General features: G+C 56.9%; 1 protein-coding gene across 1 annotated transcript in view; it reads left to right on the forward strand.

The window, feature by feature from the left end:
- The first annotated feature begins 2,436 nt into the window (after positions 1 to 2,436).
- MYOM3 (myomesin 3) overlaps positions 2,437 to 19,155 on the forward strand; it is a 47,713-nt gene continuing 30,994 nt past the window's right edge. Inside the window, exons 1-11 of the mRNA XM_072827815.1 lie at positions 2,437 to 2,562; positions 5,422 to 5,600; positions 5,964 to 6,044; positions 6,604 to 6,763; positions 7,502 to 7,659; positions 11,743 to 11,838; positions 14,053 to 14,141; positions 16,090 to 16,134; positions 16,571 to 16,711; positions 17,888 to 18,049; positions 18,892 to 19,033. Coding sequence (XP_072683916.1) covers positions 5,440 to 5,600; positions 5,964 to 6,044; positions 6,604 to 6,763; positions 7,502 to 7,659; positions 11,743 to 11,838; positions 14,053 to 14,141; positions 16,090 to 16,134; positions 16,571 to 16,711; positions 17,888 to 18,049; positions 18,892 to 19,033 — 1,235 coding nt within the window. The 5' untranslated portion in view covers positions 2,437 to 2,562; positions 5,422 to 5,439. The remainder of the gene's footprint in view (positions 2,563 to 5,421; positions 5,601 to 5,963; positions 6,045 to 6,603; positions 6,764 to 7,501; positions 7,660 to 11,742; positions 11,839 to 14,052; positions 14,142 to 16,089; positions 16,135 to 16,570; positions 16,712 to 17,887; positions 18,050 to 18,891; positions 19,034 to 19,155) is intronic.

Below are 19,155 nucleotides of genomic sequence, written 5' to 3' on the forward strand. Positions count from 1 at the left end.
TCCCTCTGCCTGCCACTCCCCCTGTTTGTACTCTCTCTCCATCAAGTAAATAAAATCTTTAAAAAAATACGTTTTAGGGATCCCTGGGTGGCGCAGCGGTTTAGCGCCTGCCTTTGGCCCAGGGCGCGATCCTGGAGACCCGGGATCGAATCCCACATCGGGCTCCCGGTGCATGGAGCCTGCTTCTCCCTCTGCCTGTGTCTCTGCCTCTCTCTCTCTCTGTGTGACTGTCATAAATAAATAAAAATTTTAAAAAAAATACGTTTTAAACAAAGTTTTGTGTAATTCCAAGTCTCACTTCTGCTCAGCCTCCTGACCTGTGGGGTTGGCTGTGTGCACTTTAAGGCCCACCTGGGCCTCCCCGAGGCGATGCCCCAGTGAGGAGTGAGGGCATCACTGGGGTGAATGGAATCCCACACACAGAAGGAGGGTAAGCTCTCAGCATCCGTAGTGCTGTGGACTGGTCAATGGAGTTCTCACGTAGCAGGTGTTCGCTGGGCGCCAGGGACTCCGCTGCAGGCTGCACATTCCCTGGTCGAGTCTTCTCAATCTCACTGCAAGGCCAGCATCGTTGACCCCACTGTACAGAAAACGGAAGCAGAATGGTTAAATGACTTACCCAAGGTCCTACAACTGGTAAGTGGTGACACCTCCACCAGGCAGCATTGGGGGAAAAGGGGATTCCAGGACCAGTTTAAATGTCTGTCTCCTGCTGGATTAGAAACCCATACCACCCTGCTGTATGTACAGCTTCACACTCACACCTCACACAGAATGTATAAATATGGATCCCTGGGTAGCTCAGCGTTTTAGCGCCTGCCTTGGGCCCAGGGTGTGATCCTGGAGTCCCGAGATCAAGTCCCACGTCAGGCTCCCTGCGTGGAGCCTGCTTCTCCCTCTACCTGTGTCTCTGCCTCTCTTTCTGTGTCTCTCATGAATAAATAACATCGGGATCCCTGGGTGGCGCAGCGGTTTAGCGCCTGCCTTTGGCCCAGGGCGCGATCCTGGAGACCCGGGATCGAGTCCCACGTCGGGCTCCCGGTGCGTGGAGCCTGCTTCTCTCTCTGCCTCTCTCTCTCTCTCTCTCTGTGTGACTATCATAAATAAATAAAAAACAAAAAAACTTTAAAAAAAAATGAATAAATAACATCTTTAAAAAAAAAGAATGTATAAATATGAGTCTTGGAAAGCCCTTCTGAGGTTGGTTCAGTTCCAGATGGAAGAGAGCCACCAAATGTTCTCCCCCAAAAGATGCTTTTAACGCTGCAGCCAGGGAGGAAGGGGAAGAAGCAGGAAAGCTTAGAAGGGGGTTTTCAAATCGGGCAGGAGATTAAGATTTTAGCTGAACAGCTCATTTGCATTCTCTCTTTCTAGCCCCTGAGACACTAGGAAGAATGACAGGCACAGTGTTGCTGGTCCCATCAGGCTCTAGGAGGAGGCCAGGGAGGAGAGCTGTACTCTGGACGACCAGAGCTGCTGGCACCCCCTTCCTCGAACCTGCTCAACCCCTGAGACCTGGCTCAGGTGTACCTTCCTGGTCAGCCCCCCCCCCCCCCTTAGTAACTGCCTGTCTCCCCACCTAAATTAAAGCTTCCACCACACCAGGAGTCTTTTTCCCTTCTGCCTACAAAGGGTGGGTGTGAATGAATGTGGGGGAAAGAACTGAGGCACTGGAGGGGGTGTGGCAAAGGCTGGAAAGATGGAGAGGCCCTTCTGGAAGCCTCCTCTCCTGCCTCAGCCATGCCCGGGACATACCAGGGCCTGGGAAGACAAGCAACCTGCTTCCATGTGGATGTGATAATGTACAAGCACTGAAGGCTTGTTTTGTTTTTTATTTATTTTTTTAAAGGTTTTATTTATATATTAATGAGAGACACACACAGAGAGGCAGAGACACAGGCAGAGGGAGAAGCAGGCTCCCTGCGGGGAGCCCGATGCGGGACTCGATCCCAGGACCCCGATCACGACCTGAGCCAAAGGCAGACGCTCAACCACTGAGCCACCAGGTGTCCCTGAAGACTCGTTTTAGGTCCCATTCCTTCCACTGTCTTTACAAATAGTGTCCAGTCTCGCAGCTCCGTTTTTCACAAGGTGGGGTCAGATCAGAGACGCCGAGCGCCTTCCCCAAGGCCCCAGTCAGAAGCCCAGCCACGGGGAGAACCGCTCCTTATCTGCTCTCCCTGCAACCAGGGCTGACCTGTTGGGGGGTCTTCTTTCTACTTCAGTTGGGGAGTGGGTGGGGGTGAGAACCTGGCAGAAGGGATCAGGCTGAGGGAAGGAGCAGTGTGCGGAGGCCGGGGTGGAGGTGGGGACAGCTCCACCTGTTGCTGCCGCCTGAGCAATGCTGGACTGACAGGACAGCCCCTCCTCTCTGCCCCCCCTCCATAGTTCCCATCCATTGTCATCAACTGTCTCAGCGCTGCTATATTTAAGGCCCATGCAAGCTCCAGGATCACATTCTTCTCCCAGTCCTTGCTGAGCCCGGGGCAAGAAGAAACCAAGGTCCCTCTCATCCTCTGGAATCTTCTCCCCAGAGACGCCTAAGTGGGCACAGCTGCTTCTGTGAGTGACTTCCAGGGATCCGGGGTCGGGAGGGACACCTTCAAAAAGGGAGACCCTCAGCTTTCCATTAAGGAGTCGGGTGTGTGTGTGTGTGTGTGTGTGTGTGTTGGGCAAGGAGCCTGGGGGATTTGGGAAGAGAAAGTACACACGTGCCCAGGTAGCACCCCGAGTGAGAATGGGAGGGGATTCTGTGCCCCGCGGGCCCTGTCGCTGCTGTGCGGCCCCGGGTCCTCTGCGCTGAGCCCTCTGTGATGTGAGAGGCGTCGGGGATGCTGGCGCAGTAGAAGGGCCCGGGGTGAGCTGGCAGGGCCAGCAGGGCTAGAGCAAAGCTGGCGGAGGCCTGCGTGGCCCACCGGGCAGGCAGGGAAAGGAAGTGAGCCCTCAAGGCCCGAACCCCAGGGCCAGGAGGGCACTCGGCCAGCCTGGGCTCGCTGGCAGGAAACCGAGGCCCAGAGAGGGAAGGGGTTGCCTCAGCTGCTCAGTGGCGGGGTCAGAAGCTGGGGGCGCTCGGAGGACCCAGCTTCCTGCCGTCAGGCCCTGCGGGTCACTCGGCCTCTGGCTTCTCTTTCCCTCCTGAGGAAGGGGAGAGGCCTCCTTGCCCCTCGTGCAAGGGGGTGCCTGTCAGAAGGCCTGGTGGGAAAGCAGAGAGGGGCTCGGGAGCAAAGGGGAGGCCCTGCTGCAGGACCCGTGGCCCAGGCCTCGTACCCCCAGGAGAGGGCAGCCGGCAGGTCCCCCCGCCGACCCGACCCCTCCCCTCCCCGGCAGGCCCACATGGCGCTGCCCTCCTGTTGCGCCTTAATCCCGAGCCTCAGTCAGTGCTTTAAAAAGAATTGATGGCTCATCTGCTAAAGCGAGGGGTCTGGTTGCGGGAGGCCCAGGAGGTCAGGGTTGGGTGCCAGTCACCCCCCCCACCCCCCCACCGCCACGGTGCTAATCAGGAACAGAGCATCCGGGGAAGGGAGCCAGCAGCTGACGCCAGGGAACGTTCCTCAGCTGCTAGGGCCAGGGCCACGGTGTCCCGGGAGAGCTGGGGGAAGGGGGCCTCCCCACCCAGGGTGGTACCCATGTGCTCCTCTGGCGCTGTGAGGAAGGAGGCACACAAGGAGCATGGGCCAGTCGTTCTCCGGGTGCAAGCAGACCCTATCCCTCAGGAGAGGCCTGACGCCCAAGGAGTGACTGTCCTGTTGGTTCAGCTCACGTCATCCCCTGGAGGCCAAGGAAGTTTTGGTGCAGCCTTTGTTCCTGGCTAACAATCTGCAGGAATCCAGACACTGAAAGGGAACAAACTTAGGAACAAGAAGGAGTAAAAGCCCACTAAGATTGTCCCTCAGCAGCCTGTGCCCCCCGACACCCCACAACAGGTCCATCAGGCCAGGGTGCTCAGATGAGGCCAGCGGGCCCATCTCCCATGTTATGGACTCAGAGAAGTGATCCTTTGGTGCCATGTTCACACCCAGGTCAGAATACGACACACACATTCCAGCTCGGTGGGGAAGACCTCAGGGAGGCTGGGGTCAGGGACGACTTCGGGTCAAGGCCCAGCAAGGAGCCTCCCAGGCCCCAGGCCTGCCCACCAGAACTGGCCCCTGGAGGAGGTGGGGAAGCCACCCCAGGGAGTCTGCGGAGCATCCCAGAGCCTCAGCATCAAAGGGGCCCTCAGAGACCCAGTGGTGACACCAAGGCCCAGATCTGGGAAAGAACTCTGTGTAAGAACCCAAAGCTAGCCAGCTGATGGGCTCGCACTCTCCCTGCCCACCTCTCCGTATCTGTGGATTTACTCCCTGGTCCCTGAGGCTCCTCCACACCCACGTGATCCAACCCTTACTGGGCACCACCTGTGGCCCAGACCTGAGCCTCGAGAATACAAAGGGGATCCCTCAGTTGTGATCCCTTTATGAGAAGAAAGGCCATGTGGCCCACGGGGTCCCCAACCATAGCCGCGGCCTGGCCCTCAGTAGGCATGTGACATAGATGTCAAGAGAGCTCGGAGTTGGGTACCAGTCATGGTCCCACCACCAACCAGCTGACCTTGGGCCAGCACTTTCCTTCCTCATCAACAAAATAGGCTGATGATGGGTCTGGCACATAGTGAGCACTCACTGTTGTTCCTTTTAATTCACTTACAATCTTGGAAGAGAGTGAAGATGTACACATATGAAATAATCGAATGGGAGCAGGTTTTTTTCCAAATCAGAGCTGAACTGGGGCGTGGGGACAGAAAAGCATAAAAAGGATTAAAGGAAGGAAAATTCTAGGTGGCCGGTTGTTTTTGGCAGTGTTAGTTAGAAACACAGTGCTCGTGTCTAACCCTTACATGGCACTTGCTATGCTCCAAGCACTCTTCTAACCTCGACAACCAGCCCAGAAAGTCAGCCTGGGCTGTGAAGCCTGGGTGGTGCTCAGCAGCCCAGGAGGAGACAAAGATCTTTCCAACGTGGCCACCAGGGCAGGCAAAGGCGCAGAGGTAGGGCTGGGTGGGCACATGCAGGAGGAGTGAGGACCCCTGCCCATCCCGAGTCACAGAGCAGCCCTCATCACGGGGTGGGATGGCTCGTCATCTGAGAAGTGGAGGCCCAGAGAAGGGACGGCGTGGCCCAGGTCAAGGTGAGGGCAGAGCTGTTGCTCCGGTGCGGGGCGGCCCTCACTCAGCGGCAGAGGGTGACGCGTGGTGCCTTAGCCCACGAGTGTGCAGCCGGCCTCTGTCCTCTCGGCCCGGTCCCTGCCCCTCCCCGGCCTCCATGCCTCTGTCTCGCCCCTGGAGAGAGAACCCCCGACCCCACAAACCTCCCGGGGATGCCGAGAGGACCACGCGGGGAAGGGATGGGCCTGGTGGAGTGACCACGCTCCTTGGCTTGGCAGGTTGTCGCTCTCAAAGCCATGACTCTGCCCCACAGCCCTGGAAATGTGGGGGAACCCCGGCCCCCCCAGGCCGTGGAGGTCCACCGGCTGGAACACCGGCAGGAGGAGGAGCACAAGGAAGAGCGGCAGCACAGCCTGCAGATGGGTTCCTCGGTGCGGAGGCGGACCTTCCGCAGCAGGTGGGACCATCAGGGACCCTACCCCGGCCCCTGCCTTGTCCCCAGGGGTCCCCAGTCTGAGCGGGGAGGCATAGCTTGCTTTGTGCATAAGACCAATCTGAGGTAAGAAGTACAACACTGTCCTTCGGAGACCCTTCTTTCTGGAGAACACGGTGTGAAGTGGGAGGCGCAGCCCTGCTTGGTGGAGGCCCCAGTCTGAGGGGGGAGGCACAGCCCTGCTTGGTGGAGACCCCAGTCTTGGAGAGAGGCACAGCCCTACCAGCTAATGTACTGAGACGGCAGGTAGATGCTGCCTCAATCTCAGGGACACCTGGGCCAGATCCCCTGGATCGGGCAGAGCCATTAACTCCCTTTCCCGGGCAGCGAGGAAGAGTATCAGTTCAGCGCCGCAGACTACGCCCTGGCAGCAGCCCTGGCTCTGACGGCCTCCTCGGAGAAATCTTGGTGAGTCAGGAGACCTTTCCAGAGAACACGGGGCCGAGGGAGGGCCACCCTGTGCAGTCCCTGCCTCTCCAGGCTCCCACTCTGGGCTCACAGAAGCTGCCCGAACTTACACATCTAGCACCAGGGCCCAGCCCGCTCTCTGGATGGGTCCCCAGCAATAGTGAGGGACCACCCCATCCCGAGGGAGAGGGTGGGGGTCCGCGCTCCAACCGGGCTTCGCCGGACGCCGCGTCCTGGGTTGGAAGGCCTGGGTCCCGGTCCTGGCCGGCTTGAAGCAAGTCCCTGCCCTAGGTGATAGGGGGACTGTCCCCGTCCACTTGGCCATCGTGAAGACAAGAGGAACAAAGATCTGTGAAAGAGCTCAGGGAACTAGATCCCTAGTATTTATTATGCACCGACTGTAAGCAGGGCCCATGGGGTATCTGGGAGGCCAGAGCGGATTAAAAGCTTGTCCTCGAGAACCTTAAGGTGCAGCCGCCAATGCCGGTCGGGCAGGACGGGCGGCCTGGCTGGGCCCCCCACAAACCCTGGGCCCCCCGCCTCGGGCCTCTGCCCCCAGGGAGTCCCAGCTGAGGCGCCAGACCTCCGCCGTGGAGCTGGAGGAGCGAGGGCAGAAGCGAGTGGGCTTCGGCAACGACTGGGAGAGGATGGAGGTCGCCTTCCTGCGGACCCAGTGGGTGCTGCGCCAGAGACGGGACCGGAAGGCGCTGAGGTGGCGGGTGAGGGGGTCTGGGGACCCGCAACCTTCAGGGGCCGCCCGCCCCACCTGCCCTCTTCTCAGGGAGCAGCAGTCCAGGCCCTGGTCTTGGACTGGGTTTGAGCCCCGGTGTCCCCGCCCTCCAGCTGTGTGACCTCGGGCGAGCCGCTTGCCCTTCCTGAGCCTCGGTTTTCTCATCTGTAAAACAGATGTGTGGGCGGTGTACGGACTCTGGGGGCCCAGGTGGGGATCAAACCAGGTCGGGCTGGTAAAGAGGCCTTCCCAGTGCCCAGGCCACAGGAGAGCGTCCGGAAACACTATTCCTGACAAACGTCAGGGATCTGAAGCCACCCTCCGTGCCACCTCCCGAGGGCCCGCGAGCGCAGCCAGCACTGACGTGGGCTTTCTCAGGGCCCGTGATTTTTCACGGACTAACTCATTTACTCCGCACTCCAACCCCACAGGAAGGTGGGGGGAGTATTATTCTCATCCCCATTTTACAGATAAAGAAACTGAGGACTTGCCTATGGTCTCACAGGTAGGAGGTAGAAGAACCTGGCCTTGACCCCAGGCCAGCTATTCCACAGCCCGTGCCCTGCCCTCCGCGCCACCTTGCTTCTCAGCTGGCGGTGGGTGAGGGGGTGGCTCCAGCCCACGCGGGTCTGACTCCAGAGCCTGAGTGTCAGGGGCAGCGGTGACAGCAAAGACAGAGATGTGACCTCCTGGCTCACGGGAGTCACAGATCCCCTCCCGCCTCCAGATGGAGGAGAAGGTGCGCGAGGCCAAGGAGCTGAGGGAGCTGTGTTCCGGCCGGGGGCCCTGGTTCTGGATCCCTCTGCGCTCCCACGCCGTCTGGGAGCACGCCACAGTCCTGCTGACCTGCACCGTCCAGGCCTCGCCTCCGCCCCAGGTCACCTGGTAAGCCCCTGGGGCAGGAGACAAGGGGGCCTCAGGCTCTGAGCCTCCAGCCGCAAAAGAGCAAGGAGTACAAGCTCTTCACAGCCCAGCACCACCCTTCTGGGAGCCCACCTCCTCCCCCAGAAGTTCTTGCTGCCTAGAGAAGCTGCAAGCCCACGGACCCCGAGCTCTGCCCACGCCCCAGAGAGCAGCAGCTGCTGCGAGGCTCCGCGGAGTTATTCTTAGCCTCCTCTCGGCCAGCCTGGGGCCAGCCTGGGGCAGGAAGACGCGGCCGCAGGAGAGCCAGCACTTGTAAAAATATGATTCTGGTGGCCAGCTGCTCTGAGCTGGGCGTCCCCGGGGTTGGAGGATGACGGTGGGAGGCAGGGCAGGGGGCAGAGGAGGAGGAGGGGAGGCGAGGAGGGCAGGGCCCACCCCCCAGCGAGGAGCTCAGACCTGGAGTGGGAGCCCTCTGTCCCACCCAGCTCTCTCTACTGTATCAGTGTGTGGCCCCAGCCACGCCTCAACCTCTCTGGTCCTGCTTCAGTTTTCCTGCTCTGTAAAATGGGTTGAAGGCCTCCTGCCCAGCCTGCCTGTGGTGAGGATTTAATGCCACGGCTACATGGAAGCCTCAGAACTCAAGAGGTGCTGGGAAAGTAGAAGAGTGCAACCATAGCAGAAGTCTAGGCCCTGCTGGCGGAGAGGGTGGAGGGGATGGGTGGGCAGGGGAGGCGGCAGGTGTCTCCCCTAGGGGTGAGCATGGCAGCCTCAGGACTCTCAGTCCCCCTAGAGGAAGGCTGAGCCTGTTCCCAGAGCTCCCTCTGGGTGTTAGGCCTGGGATCAGGCCTGCTGGGGGACAAGGAAAGGATTTCAACATGTAGTTACCGGCAGCATAATCTGCCCCAGGCCCAGACTCAGGTACTGAGGCATAAGAAATGAACCAGACACAATCACCCCTCAAAGAACCCTCGGCCCACAAGAGAAATGGCAACATTCATGGGTGCGACTTGAAATAAAAGAGTAAAGATGAAGACAGTGAAGTGGCTGCCTCTGGAGGATCCAGGAAGGCTTCTCAGAGGAGGCAGCACATAAGCCAGATCTTGGGGGTAAATAGACGATGGTCTAGTAGGAGAGAGAGGATAAGCATACAAATGACCGAGATCACAAAGAAAAAAGCAATATCTTATACTTGCACCCACTTTTACTGACTCACCACTTTCTTCTCATTTGAGGCCTGGGGCCACCCATGGCTCAGAGAGGTAGTGTGACTTGTCTAAGATCACACAGCCAGTTTGAGTCAGAACTTAGACTCTGTCTCTTGCCTCCCAGCCTTGGTGTTTCTACCTGCCTAGAAAGTAGCAAAGGGGTAATCACGATGGTTATTCTTTCCCGAAGCTCATGTAACACTTCAGAAGTCAGAGACATAGAAAGCACTTAGGCCGGGAGCAATCAAGAAAGGCATAGAGGGAGCTGGCATCGGGCTGGTCATTGCCAGATGACATTCGTTCAAAACAGCGTGCCAGGAGCTGGAATTGGTGCTGGGCGCTGGATTTCTGTGGGGACCGAGGCAGTCCCTGCCTGCAAGCGGCTGGTCAGGTAGGAGGATTGCTCCTGCCAGCTGGACTGGGCTGGGGGTGGGGGTCAGTCCCTCAGCTGTCCGGCCTGGCAGCCAAGCCTGCCCTGCCCTGCCCTGGCACTGAGCAGCCCACGTCTAAGGCATTCCGGGGGAGCCTCCCAGGAGGGGGACTCGTATCCACCCTGCCAGCAACGTTGCCACAACAGGGAGCTGAGCCTCCAGTGGGAGCAACTCGGGTGGGCCCTGGTGCTCCTGGTTTTGGGGGGTCTGGTTTTCCATCATCTACCGCTTTGGGCAGGGCCACACCCTGTCCTGGGATTGGCTTCCAGGGCTCTGTCCAGGTCCCCGTAGACCCTCTCCCCCAGCTGAAGAGGAGGAAGGGCCCAGCGCACCAGGCTTGTCAGACAAGTGCATTCATTCAGCAATTATTGGGCACTTCCTGAATGCACCGGATGAGTTAGGCAAGGTCCAGTGTGGCGACGTTTCCACTGCAGAAGTGGGCACTGGCCGTGATTCTATCTGATGTCGAATCAATCCACCAGGCCAAGCAGCCTTAAAAAGTAAAATCCGATACCAAAATATGTGTAGAAAAAGCATTTAGATAAATAGTAAAAATCTCACTCTTTTCTGAGGGCCTCTCTGAGCCAGGCTCTGGGCTGCGCGCCTCACCGCTGTTGTCCGGCTTAATGCTCTTTTATGACTGGCTGCCACTAGGGTCACCTGCACAGTCCGTGCCTTCGAGGGGCTGCCGGTGAGGCAGGAGACGGGGGCCCAGAGAGGGGGCAAGATGAGCGCTGAGGTCTCTGGCTGTCTGGGCCTTCCCCAGAGCTGCAGCTGCTGCTATTTTTCTGGAAAAGTTGGAAGCTGGCCAGGCTGAGGTGTCGGAATGTTCCTGATAGGTGGGGGTGGGACGACCTGACTTTGGCCCCCAGGCCTAGCAGAGGTGGAAAGATTGGCAACCGAGATTAGGTACCGCCCTCCTCCAAGGAGATTTAGTAGGGCTCCTTTCAGAAGAGGGTGCAGCCTGGGGGTGGGATGTGGGTGAGGCACTGTTTGGTTGCCATGGACACAAACAGGGTGTGTGGGGAGCCCAGTCCCAGGAAAGCAATGCACCGAAGCTGGGGCGCCCTCTCTCGGCGGTGGCCTCCTCTTCAACCTCAAACACCACTGGGGCTGACTGTCCATGCAACAGCCCCTTGGACAGAGACCCAGAGAGGGGGACTGACTTGCCCAAGGTCACAAAGCAAGGGGTGTCAAGAGTCCAGGCCTCTCGGCCTTCACAAACTTTCACTCTCCAGCCCTGACCCCTTAGGCCTCCCAACCCTATAGACACAAGCAAGGCCACCTCACTGCCCAGTGCCCACAGCAGGGAGAGCAGGACCTCACTCAGAAAACAAATGACAGTGTCGAGGTGCTGTGGGCTGGAGTAGTCCACTGGGCCACCCTTGGGAATCACCTGGGGAGTTTAAGAAATACTGCTGCCCAGGCCCCACCTCCAGAAATTCTGATTCCAGAATGATCTGGGACGCAACCCCGGGCATGAAGATTTTCTAATGGTTTAAATAAGATAGAAGTTTGTTTTTCTTGCACTGCGTGCCTGAGGTAGACAGAGTGGGGCAGCTATGGTGACTCCGCCCACGGCTTCCTCAGGGACTCAGGCCTGCAACCGTCTGGGCCATGTTCTTGCCATAGGATGGAGGGAAAGATGACATAAAGGGGGCAAAGGGTGATAATAGCAACCACATGGCACTTGTACTTACTCTCTGTTGACAAGTCTTAGTCACATGGCCACACCTAATAGAAAGAGAGGGTAGGAAATATGTTACACATCGGGTGGCTCGGTGATGAATCCTATTCCTTTAGAATAAGAGGGAGGGCACCTGGGCTTAGGCAGTTAAGTGTCAGACTCTTGATCTCAACTCAGGTCTTAATCTCAGGGTCCTGGGGGAGAAAAAAGAGAGAGAGAGAGAGAGAGAGAGAGAGAGAGAGAAAGAGAATAAGAGGGGATGGCTATTGGAGACCAATGAACAGCTTCTGATACAAATTCTCAAAGGAATTTGTTCTGTTCAGAGTCCGGGCATGTAGAGGGTGATGAAGGAGGAAGAATGGGGTACCTTCCTTGGCAACCCCATCAGAGAGGAGGGAAAAGCTGTATCCTGACCCTGGGGCCAGGGGGGTACCCCTGGTAGAAGGAGGGGCAGCTACCCCTAGTTACAGGCTCCCTCTTCTCTGCCCCCACCTCTCTGTAGGAGAATGAGCCTTTGAGCATCTAGAGTGTTCAGGGCACCAGAGAAAAGCTTTACATATCTTACCCCAGTTGATTGCCACAGCAACCTTATAGGTCAATGCTCTTATTAATCCCATTTCACAGATGAGCACAACTGAGGGTCAGAGCAGTGAAAGTGCTGCCTCACCTCACGCAGGCAAGTAAACAGCACAAGGCTGAGGTTGGAATCCAGGTCTGAGAGCCTCCGGACCCTTCCCACTCAGAGCCGCACAGCCTGCCACAGACCACTGTGTCCCCACAGGTACAAAAATGACATACGAATCGATCCCCGCCTCTTTCCTGCCGGCAAGTACCGAATCACCAACAACTATGGGCTGCTGACGCTGGAGATTAGGAGGTGAGACTGTGGGCCCTAGAGAGACCCCCGACCCCGGGGCCCCAACACCGCCGAAGCCAGAGCAGGATTTCAAATCCTCCCTTGGAGCTGTTAACTGAGTTGGCCTCATCTTCAGAAGAATTTGAGGTGCTTGTTAAGACACTGATTCATGAGATGGGCCCTCCTCTTGCCTCCAGAGAGTCAGATGAAGCAGGTCTTTTTTTTTTTTTTTAAGATTTTATTTATTTATGGGAGAGAGAGAGAGAGAGGCAGAGACACAGGCAGAGGGAGAAGCAGGCTCCATGCAGGGAGCCTGATGTGGGACTTGATCCTGGGGCTCCAGGATCATGCCCTGGGCCGAAGGCAGGCACTAAACCACTGAGCCACCCTGGGATCCCAGAGGAAGCAGGTCTTAATCTGGAGTGGGCCTGGAAATCAGTATTTAACAAACACTCCGGTGTCATCCCAATGCCTTGGAATGCACGAGGAGAAATTTGGAGTCAGAGGCCAGCTGGATGGACTGAATGCTGGGCTAGGGGTGCTGGGAGTGCTCCTCCCGGTGTGGGGAGGTACAGAAGGGGTGGGGGAGAGGACACACATATACACACATACGTACACACACGGGCATGAGTGCAAGGGGGGGCCATTGGAGGGGAAAGAGTTGGATGGACCTCTCAGGAGATGGTAAGTCTTAAGTGTGGTTTTGAAGGGATAAGCATCAGGGCGCCTGGGTAGTTCAGTCAGTTGAGCATCTGACTCTTGATATCTGCTCAGGTCTTGATCTCAGGGTTGTGACCTCGAGCCCTGTGTTGGGTGTGGAGCCTACTTAGAAAATAAATAAAGGGAGAAGCAGCATGCATGGAGGGAGGCACTGGGGAATATGATCACCAGCCTGCCCAGAGCACGTATTACAGCGCTCACAGGAGCTACCGCCTGCTGAACTCCTATGGGTGCCAAGCCCTGTGTGAGGTGCCAGATGCATAGGATTGATGACACCCACCGCCATTCTTGCAGGAAGCATTGTTCCATCCATGGTGCAGGAGAGGAAACCCAGGCTCCACAAAAAGGATCAAGGGTGTTGCATGGCTTGTGCAGGGCAGGGCCTGGATTTGAGGCACTTCTCCCTCCTGGGTTCTTTCCAGTACACCAATCCCTCCAACTCAACCAACTTGGGCTTCAGAGACATGAATACGGACAGGATATATATTGTACCCCCCAGAAGCAAAATGGGGATAACATGGATATAAGTATCTGGCCATGCAATGCTGCCAAGGGAGATGCCTGTGGGCTGAGCAGTCAGGGAAGTCATCCAGGGTCAGAGTTCCTAAAGAGGCAAGTGGGACTAGTCCTTGAAGCAAGAGGGATTCCTACCCCGAGCAGCCAGGGTAAGAGCGAGGATGCCAAGGAGCCTCTCGGCTTGTCGATGGGGCCAGATGTGCCACATCCCACCAATGACTTTTTCACCGATGTGGCCCTGGAATGGAGCCAACCCAACTCTGGGAACAAGACAGCGTTAGCCTGACTCGTGATGAGACCCAGGGCTGAGATTGAGAACACCTGGGCATCTGGCCCAGTTCTGGCACAGACATGCAGTAGTGCCCTGCTCCTGCTCCAGGATCCTGATTCGGAGGTGTTGACAGGCCAGGAGGCTATGCCTGTGAGACAGTTTGTCACCCTGAAGCTGGGTTGAATTTCGGGTGCTGTGTGACTCTGGGCAAGTCGCTTAACTTGTCTGATCCTACAGAGTCAGTTATCACAATCATATTTTCACAGTACATTCACCTGAGGTAGGTTAGGCTGGCGTCATGTCCCTCGTTCTTCAGGGAAGGACATTGAGGCACAGCTAAGGGCAGTGGCTAGCCCAGAGGCACACAGCTTTTCCGAGGTGGCATCTGAACTAAAGCCTGAAGCCTCCGCCCTCACCCCTGAAGCCTTCATATTAATGCCTGCCTCTCCCACCCACACACAGGGACTTGAATTTCCCATGGAGCCCAGCAGTCCTGAGGGCACCTCTTCCTCTCTCTTTTTCATTTTTTTTTAAAAAAAAGACTTTATTTATTCATGAGAGACACAGAGCAAGAGAGAGAGAGAGAAACAGAGAGACAGAGGGAGAAGCAGGCTCCCCACAGAGAGCCTGATACAGGACTCAATCCCTGGACCCCAGGATCACACCCCAAGCTGAAGGCAGATGCTCAACCACTGAGCCACCTAGGTGTCCCCCCGTCTCCTTTTCAGATGCACCATTGAGGACGCAGCCACCTACACGGTGATGGTGAAGAATGCTTATGGCCAGGCCTCCTCCTTTGCCAAAGTCCTTGTCCGAAGTAAGTACTCACCCTCCAATCGGCCAGGCCGGCCCGCAGCAAACCCAGGATGAGCAGACGAGGGTGTGCATCTGTGCTCGGACTTGAGGGGCCCCTTGACGCAGGGGTATTTTCCCTGGGGTCGGATGACCAGGGCAGCCATAAAGATTCACTTCCCTGGGGCCTTTGGAGCAAGTGAGACTCGCCTCCCTCAGACTGCTCAACCTCTACAACTATCTCCAAAGAGCATGCTCATCTTGTTGGGTTGGACTTGGGGTCCAGATGCAGCTCAGGGCACCCAGGAGGGTGGCCTGACCCTGCCAGCCCTGCCAAGGGTCCTCAAGGGGAAAGGCTGAGGCCTACCAACTCCCTTCTTGACCTCACTGCCCCATCTGGGTTCTGGTGCATATTTCCCAATGCTGCAATTCCCAACTGGTGTGATTCCCAATCCTGGAAGTTCCCCCAGGGGCATCTGAAACGACAGCATAAAGCAGGGGAGACACTCGGGAGTCAGGCAGACCCGTGTCCACACGCTGGCTCTGCTGCTCCCTGGCTGTGTGAGCCTCGGCCTCCTCCCTTCACTTCTCTGAGCCTCCTCATCTGTAGAGGGGGACTCCTCCCACCTCACTGAGGTCCTCGGGTGGATTAAATGGGATGGTGTAGGTAAAGCTTGGCGCGTAGTAGATTTTGGGAAGCCACACCATGACCAGGGAGGTGCATAGCCAGGGGGCCTTACCTCTGGGCCCAGGAGAGTGCTACCTCGCCCTGAGGGCTCCTGGGAGAGAGGTGTGTGTGCAAACACACACACACACACACACACACACACACACACAGTCCCTGGTCAGAGGACAGGCTAGCGTCCAGCCCCCTCCCTGCGCCTCACCAGACCTTGTTAAACTGTCCTTCACAGTCCTCTCCACTCCTCTGCCCTGTTCCCCAAATAGCTCTTAGGTGGCAGCTGTCCCCTCTGCCAGTCCGGCTCTGGAATCTGAGCTGTCCTTATAGGCTGTGCCTAGAGTTAAGCGCAAGGTCAAGCATCAGGGCCCTGCCTCCCTCTGTCACTTCTTCCAGACGCCCATCCCTCTCTCCTTAGGCCAACAACTCTGGATTCCCCTTGGCTTCTTGGCCCCCAGGACCTAGCCAGACTCCTCCTAAGAGCATCCACTCCCGATCATCACCATCCATGCCTGGATCTCATCTCCATAGCAACTGATAGAAGGCCCTGGGTTGGGAGGCTGGAGCTCTGGGTTCTAATCCTGAGGCTTTCACTGACTTTGTATGACCCTGGGCAGCCACCCAGCCCTCTCCATGCCTCACTCAGGAAGGGCCTTTCCAGGGACCAGTCACATCATGGCTTTAGGCTACCAAGGTACTAGCTGGGTGATTATGCCTCAGTTTCTTCATCTGTACAAGAGGATTATAATGGCACCAAAAGACAGGGTACTATGGAGATTATATGTGAGTTAATATGTGGCACGTGGTACGCCCCGTGTGAACAAGAGCTGCTGTCCTCTGGTGGTCTCTGTCAACATCACCTGGGATTTCACCTTTAAGCCCCCAGAGGGTCGTCTTAGCACTGCCCTACCCTTGCCAGCTGTCCTGGACCCCACCAGAAATCCCAATCTGACCAGACTTGGCCTCTATGAGGACTGTGTGATCCTGGCAGTGGGTCTGAGCAGAGGATGGAGACCACTATTTATTGAGCACCAACTGTGTGCCAGCCTCCAGCTGAGAGGGCTTTGTTCATATGAACTCACTTATTCAGAACCCCACCACCACGAGCAAGGAGCCACTGTCCCCATGTTACCAAGAAAGGAATAGAGGCCCAGAGGGGTGAAGGAACTTCCAGCAGCCAGAGGGGGACCCACCAATAGACCAGGACCCGAGCCCACAGCCAAGCCCATGCCTCTAATCTAGTAGGAATGTGAAGTCTGAACCTTCTCAAACCCCATCTGCCTTGGACTTTCAGCTTATGTGGGCAAGGATGCCGGCTTCGATTCGGAGATCTTTAAAAGTAAGGAGGCTCGGGGAGGGATGGCCTTCGGGAGGAGGGTGTCTGGGCTCCTTGTCATACCTTCCAGAGCCACCTTTAGAATATTAGCCATTCATTGCCCACAAAGGCACGTCATCGTCTATGAGCTGCTCATATTGCAGACTGGTGGGGGACCCCAGAGCTGTCCTTAGTGCCAAGCTGTCCAGGGGACAAAAATGAGGGAGAAAGGCAAAGCCAAACAGACAAATGGACATGACCTTTGGATAGGTTGCTATTTTGGCTCATCTGATCCCACCTAGATAAATCTCGCCCCACCTCCACCACCCAAGACAGGGCCCCTCTTTCCTGGTTAAGACCACCTCGGGAGCTGTGAATCCTGACTCAGAGGAGGGGGGATGTCCCAGACCAGGCTGGGGGCCTCAGCAGACTGCTGCTCTAACTTCTGTTCCTATGCCAGGACTAATGGTTGGCCCCAACGTGGAATTCACATCAGTGCTGAAGCCAGTCTTTGCCCGAGAGAAGGAGCCCTTCACCCTGTCCTGCTTATTTTCAGAAGATGTGTTAGACGCCGAGCAGAACATCCAGTGGTGCCTAGATGGTGAGGCCCCCCTGTTGTGGTCCCCAGCTTCAGAGGCAGAGATGGAAGCCAGAGAAGGACTGTGGACAAAGAAACTTGGCCATGCCCCCTCCCCAACCATAGGCTGAGTAAGGAGTCCTGAAGAAAACAGGAGCTCAGCCAGGAGGATTGAGATCAGGTCACCCTACAAAGGGTCACCAAGCATGTGTGGGTGCTGGTCCCTGTGCTGAGTGCCAGGGCAGGGATAGGCAGATATGCATGAACTCAAGGGACTCTTCTTCTGAGAGGGGGAGGAAGCCAAGGCACAGTCGTAGCCACTGCCCATTGACAGCCAGGAAGGAAAAGGATGGCTGAACCTTCTTCCCCACCTGTAACCAAGCCTATAGCCAAAGGACAAGGAGTGCTACCACCCTTAGGGAGACTGCACCTGCTGGGGGCAGGGGGCAGAAGAGCGGGGAAGCCACAGGAAGCCCTGAGAGACAGTTGCAAGAAGGCTGAGATGTCTTCCCCAAACCTGGGGATCTTCCAGAAAAGAGGTCTGACAGGAGGGAGGGATGCAGAGCTGGATGCCCCCCACAGTGTGGCCTCAGGGCAGGACCCACTCCCTGAACCCCAGAGCTGCTTCACTGAGTCCCCATCCCTCTCACTAAGGTCACACTAGTGAGTCCCCGCTCTCCTCACTGACCCCCACTACCCTCAATGAGTTCTCTACCATCCCCACAGACACCCCAACTCCTTCAGCAAGCACCCACTCCCTTCACTGAGTTCACATTCCCCACCCACTGAGCCCCCAACACCCACAGTGAGCCCCCAGGCAGCACGCAGAGACACCCTGGCCCTCACCAAGGGGCCCATCTCTCTTGTTTGCACTTTCTCACAGCACCTCTGACTCCTCACTGAGCCACTGACCACTTCCCTAAGCTCTCATTCCTCCACTGAGCCACCAACCCCTTCCCTGGACCCAGCTCCCCTCCCCAAGCTTTCTACAGAGGAGAGTTCAGGGCCACATTGTCAGACACCTGGAGGTCACTACCCTCTTCCCAACTCCCCAACGGAGCCTCAGGCTATAGCCACACCACCCACACCACCCACACCACCCACACCACCCACACCAGCCATGCTTCTGCCTAAACCCCTAGACCATCTCAGAGTTCCCAGGTAAGGGCAGAGCTCACACAGGATCCCTCCCCTCCTCAGGGAGACTCCTGAGATCCTCAGGACGCCGGCAGACCCTCTACGCAGACCGCCAGGCATCTCTGAAGGTGTCCTGCGCCTACAAGGAGGATGAGGGGCTCTACACTGTCCAAGTGCCTTCGCCCTTTGGGCTCCGGGAGCAGAGCACCTATGTGTTTGTGAGAGGTGAGAGGGGAATTGGAGAGTAAGAGTGTAGCTGGAGCCCACAAAGCAGATGGGCTCTGGAACCTTCGGCAAGTTCCCCCGCCCTCTTGGGGCCTCGGTTTCCCTGTTATAAATAGGGGTGTTGAGTGAGAGTCTCTAAGAATCCCTGTGGCATCCTATGACCCTCCAATAGAACACAGCTTGAGTCTCAGACTTAGTGGGAGCTGCGGAGGGAGGGCTGAGCATGGGCTGGGATGATTCTAGTACCTGGTGAGTTCTGCCTTTTGGTCTTTGGGTTTTTGGGTTTGTGTTTTTTTTTTAAGATTTTATTTATTTATTTATGAGAGACACAGAGAGAGAGAGAGAGAGGCAGAGACACAGGCAGAGGGAGAAGCAGGCTCCATGCAGGGAGCCCGACGTGGGACTTGAGCCCAGGTCTCCAGGATCACATCCCGGGCTGAAGGCGACGCTAAACCGCTGCGCCACCGGGGCTGCCCTACCTTTTGGTCTTTGAACTGATCTGGGTTCAAATCCTAGCTTTGCCACTTCGCTAGCTGGTGACCTTGGGCAACTCAGTTTTCCCCATCCACTAAAGGAAGGGATGGTCCAGGGCTCAGAGATTATTCAGGGGCGTGGAGTAGAATGGGCCCTTAATAACTCGTACTCCCACAGCCCCCCAGATGTTGTTGTTAAAAGGAAGAGGCTGTTGTTCAGGTCCAGGCCTTCAAGATCACAACTGAGCCCTGGAAGGTTCTCTCAAAGTGGTTGTTAGGAAGGAGTGGGAGGGGCCAGTTGCCAAATAGACACCAACTGGAAGAACCTTCCCCTTCTCCCTCCCCAACACCCCCCACCACGGGTTTCAGATGCACCAGCTGAGAAGCCAGGGGCCCCAGGCTCCCCTCTGAATGTCCGATGCCTGAATGTGAACAGAGACTGCCTCATCCTGACCTGGACCCCGCCCAGCGACACGCGGGGCAACCCCATCACCGGCTACTCCATCGAGCTGTGAGTCAGCCTCTTGAGTGGTAGAGTTTCCAGGGGACACTATTGCCTGGTTGTGAGAACAAGAGTGGGGGAGCACAGGAAAGAGGGAGCCCCCTGCCTAGCCTTGGAACAGGAGGTAGGCC

Source organism: Canis lupus, chromosome 5 (genome assembly GCF_048164855.1).
Source record: "Canis lupus baileyi chromosome 5, mCanLup2.hap1, whole genome shotgun sequence".
In the NCBI taxonomy this organism is placed as follows: domain Eukaryota; kingdom Metazoa; phylum Chordata; class Mammalia; order Carnivora; family Canidae; genus Canis; species Canis lupus.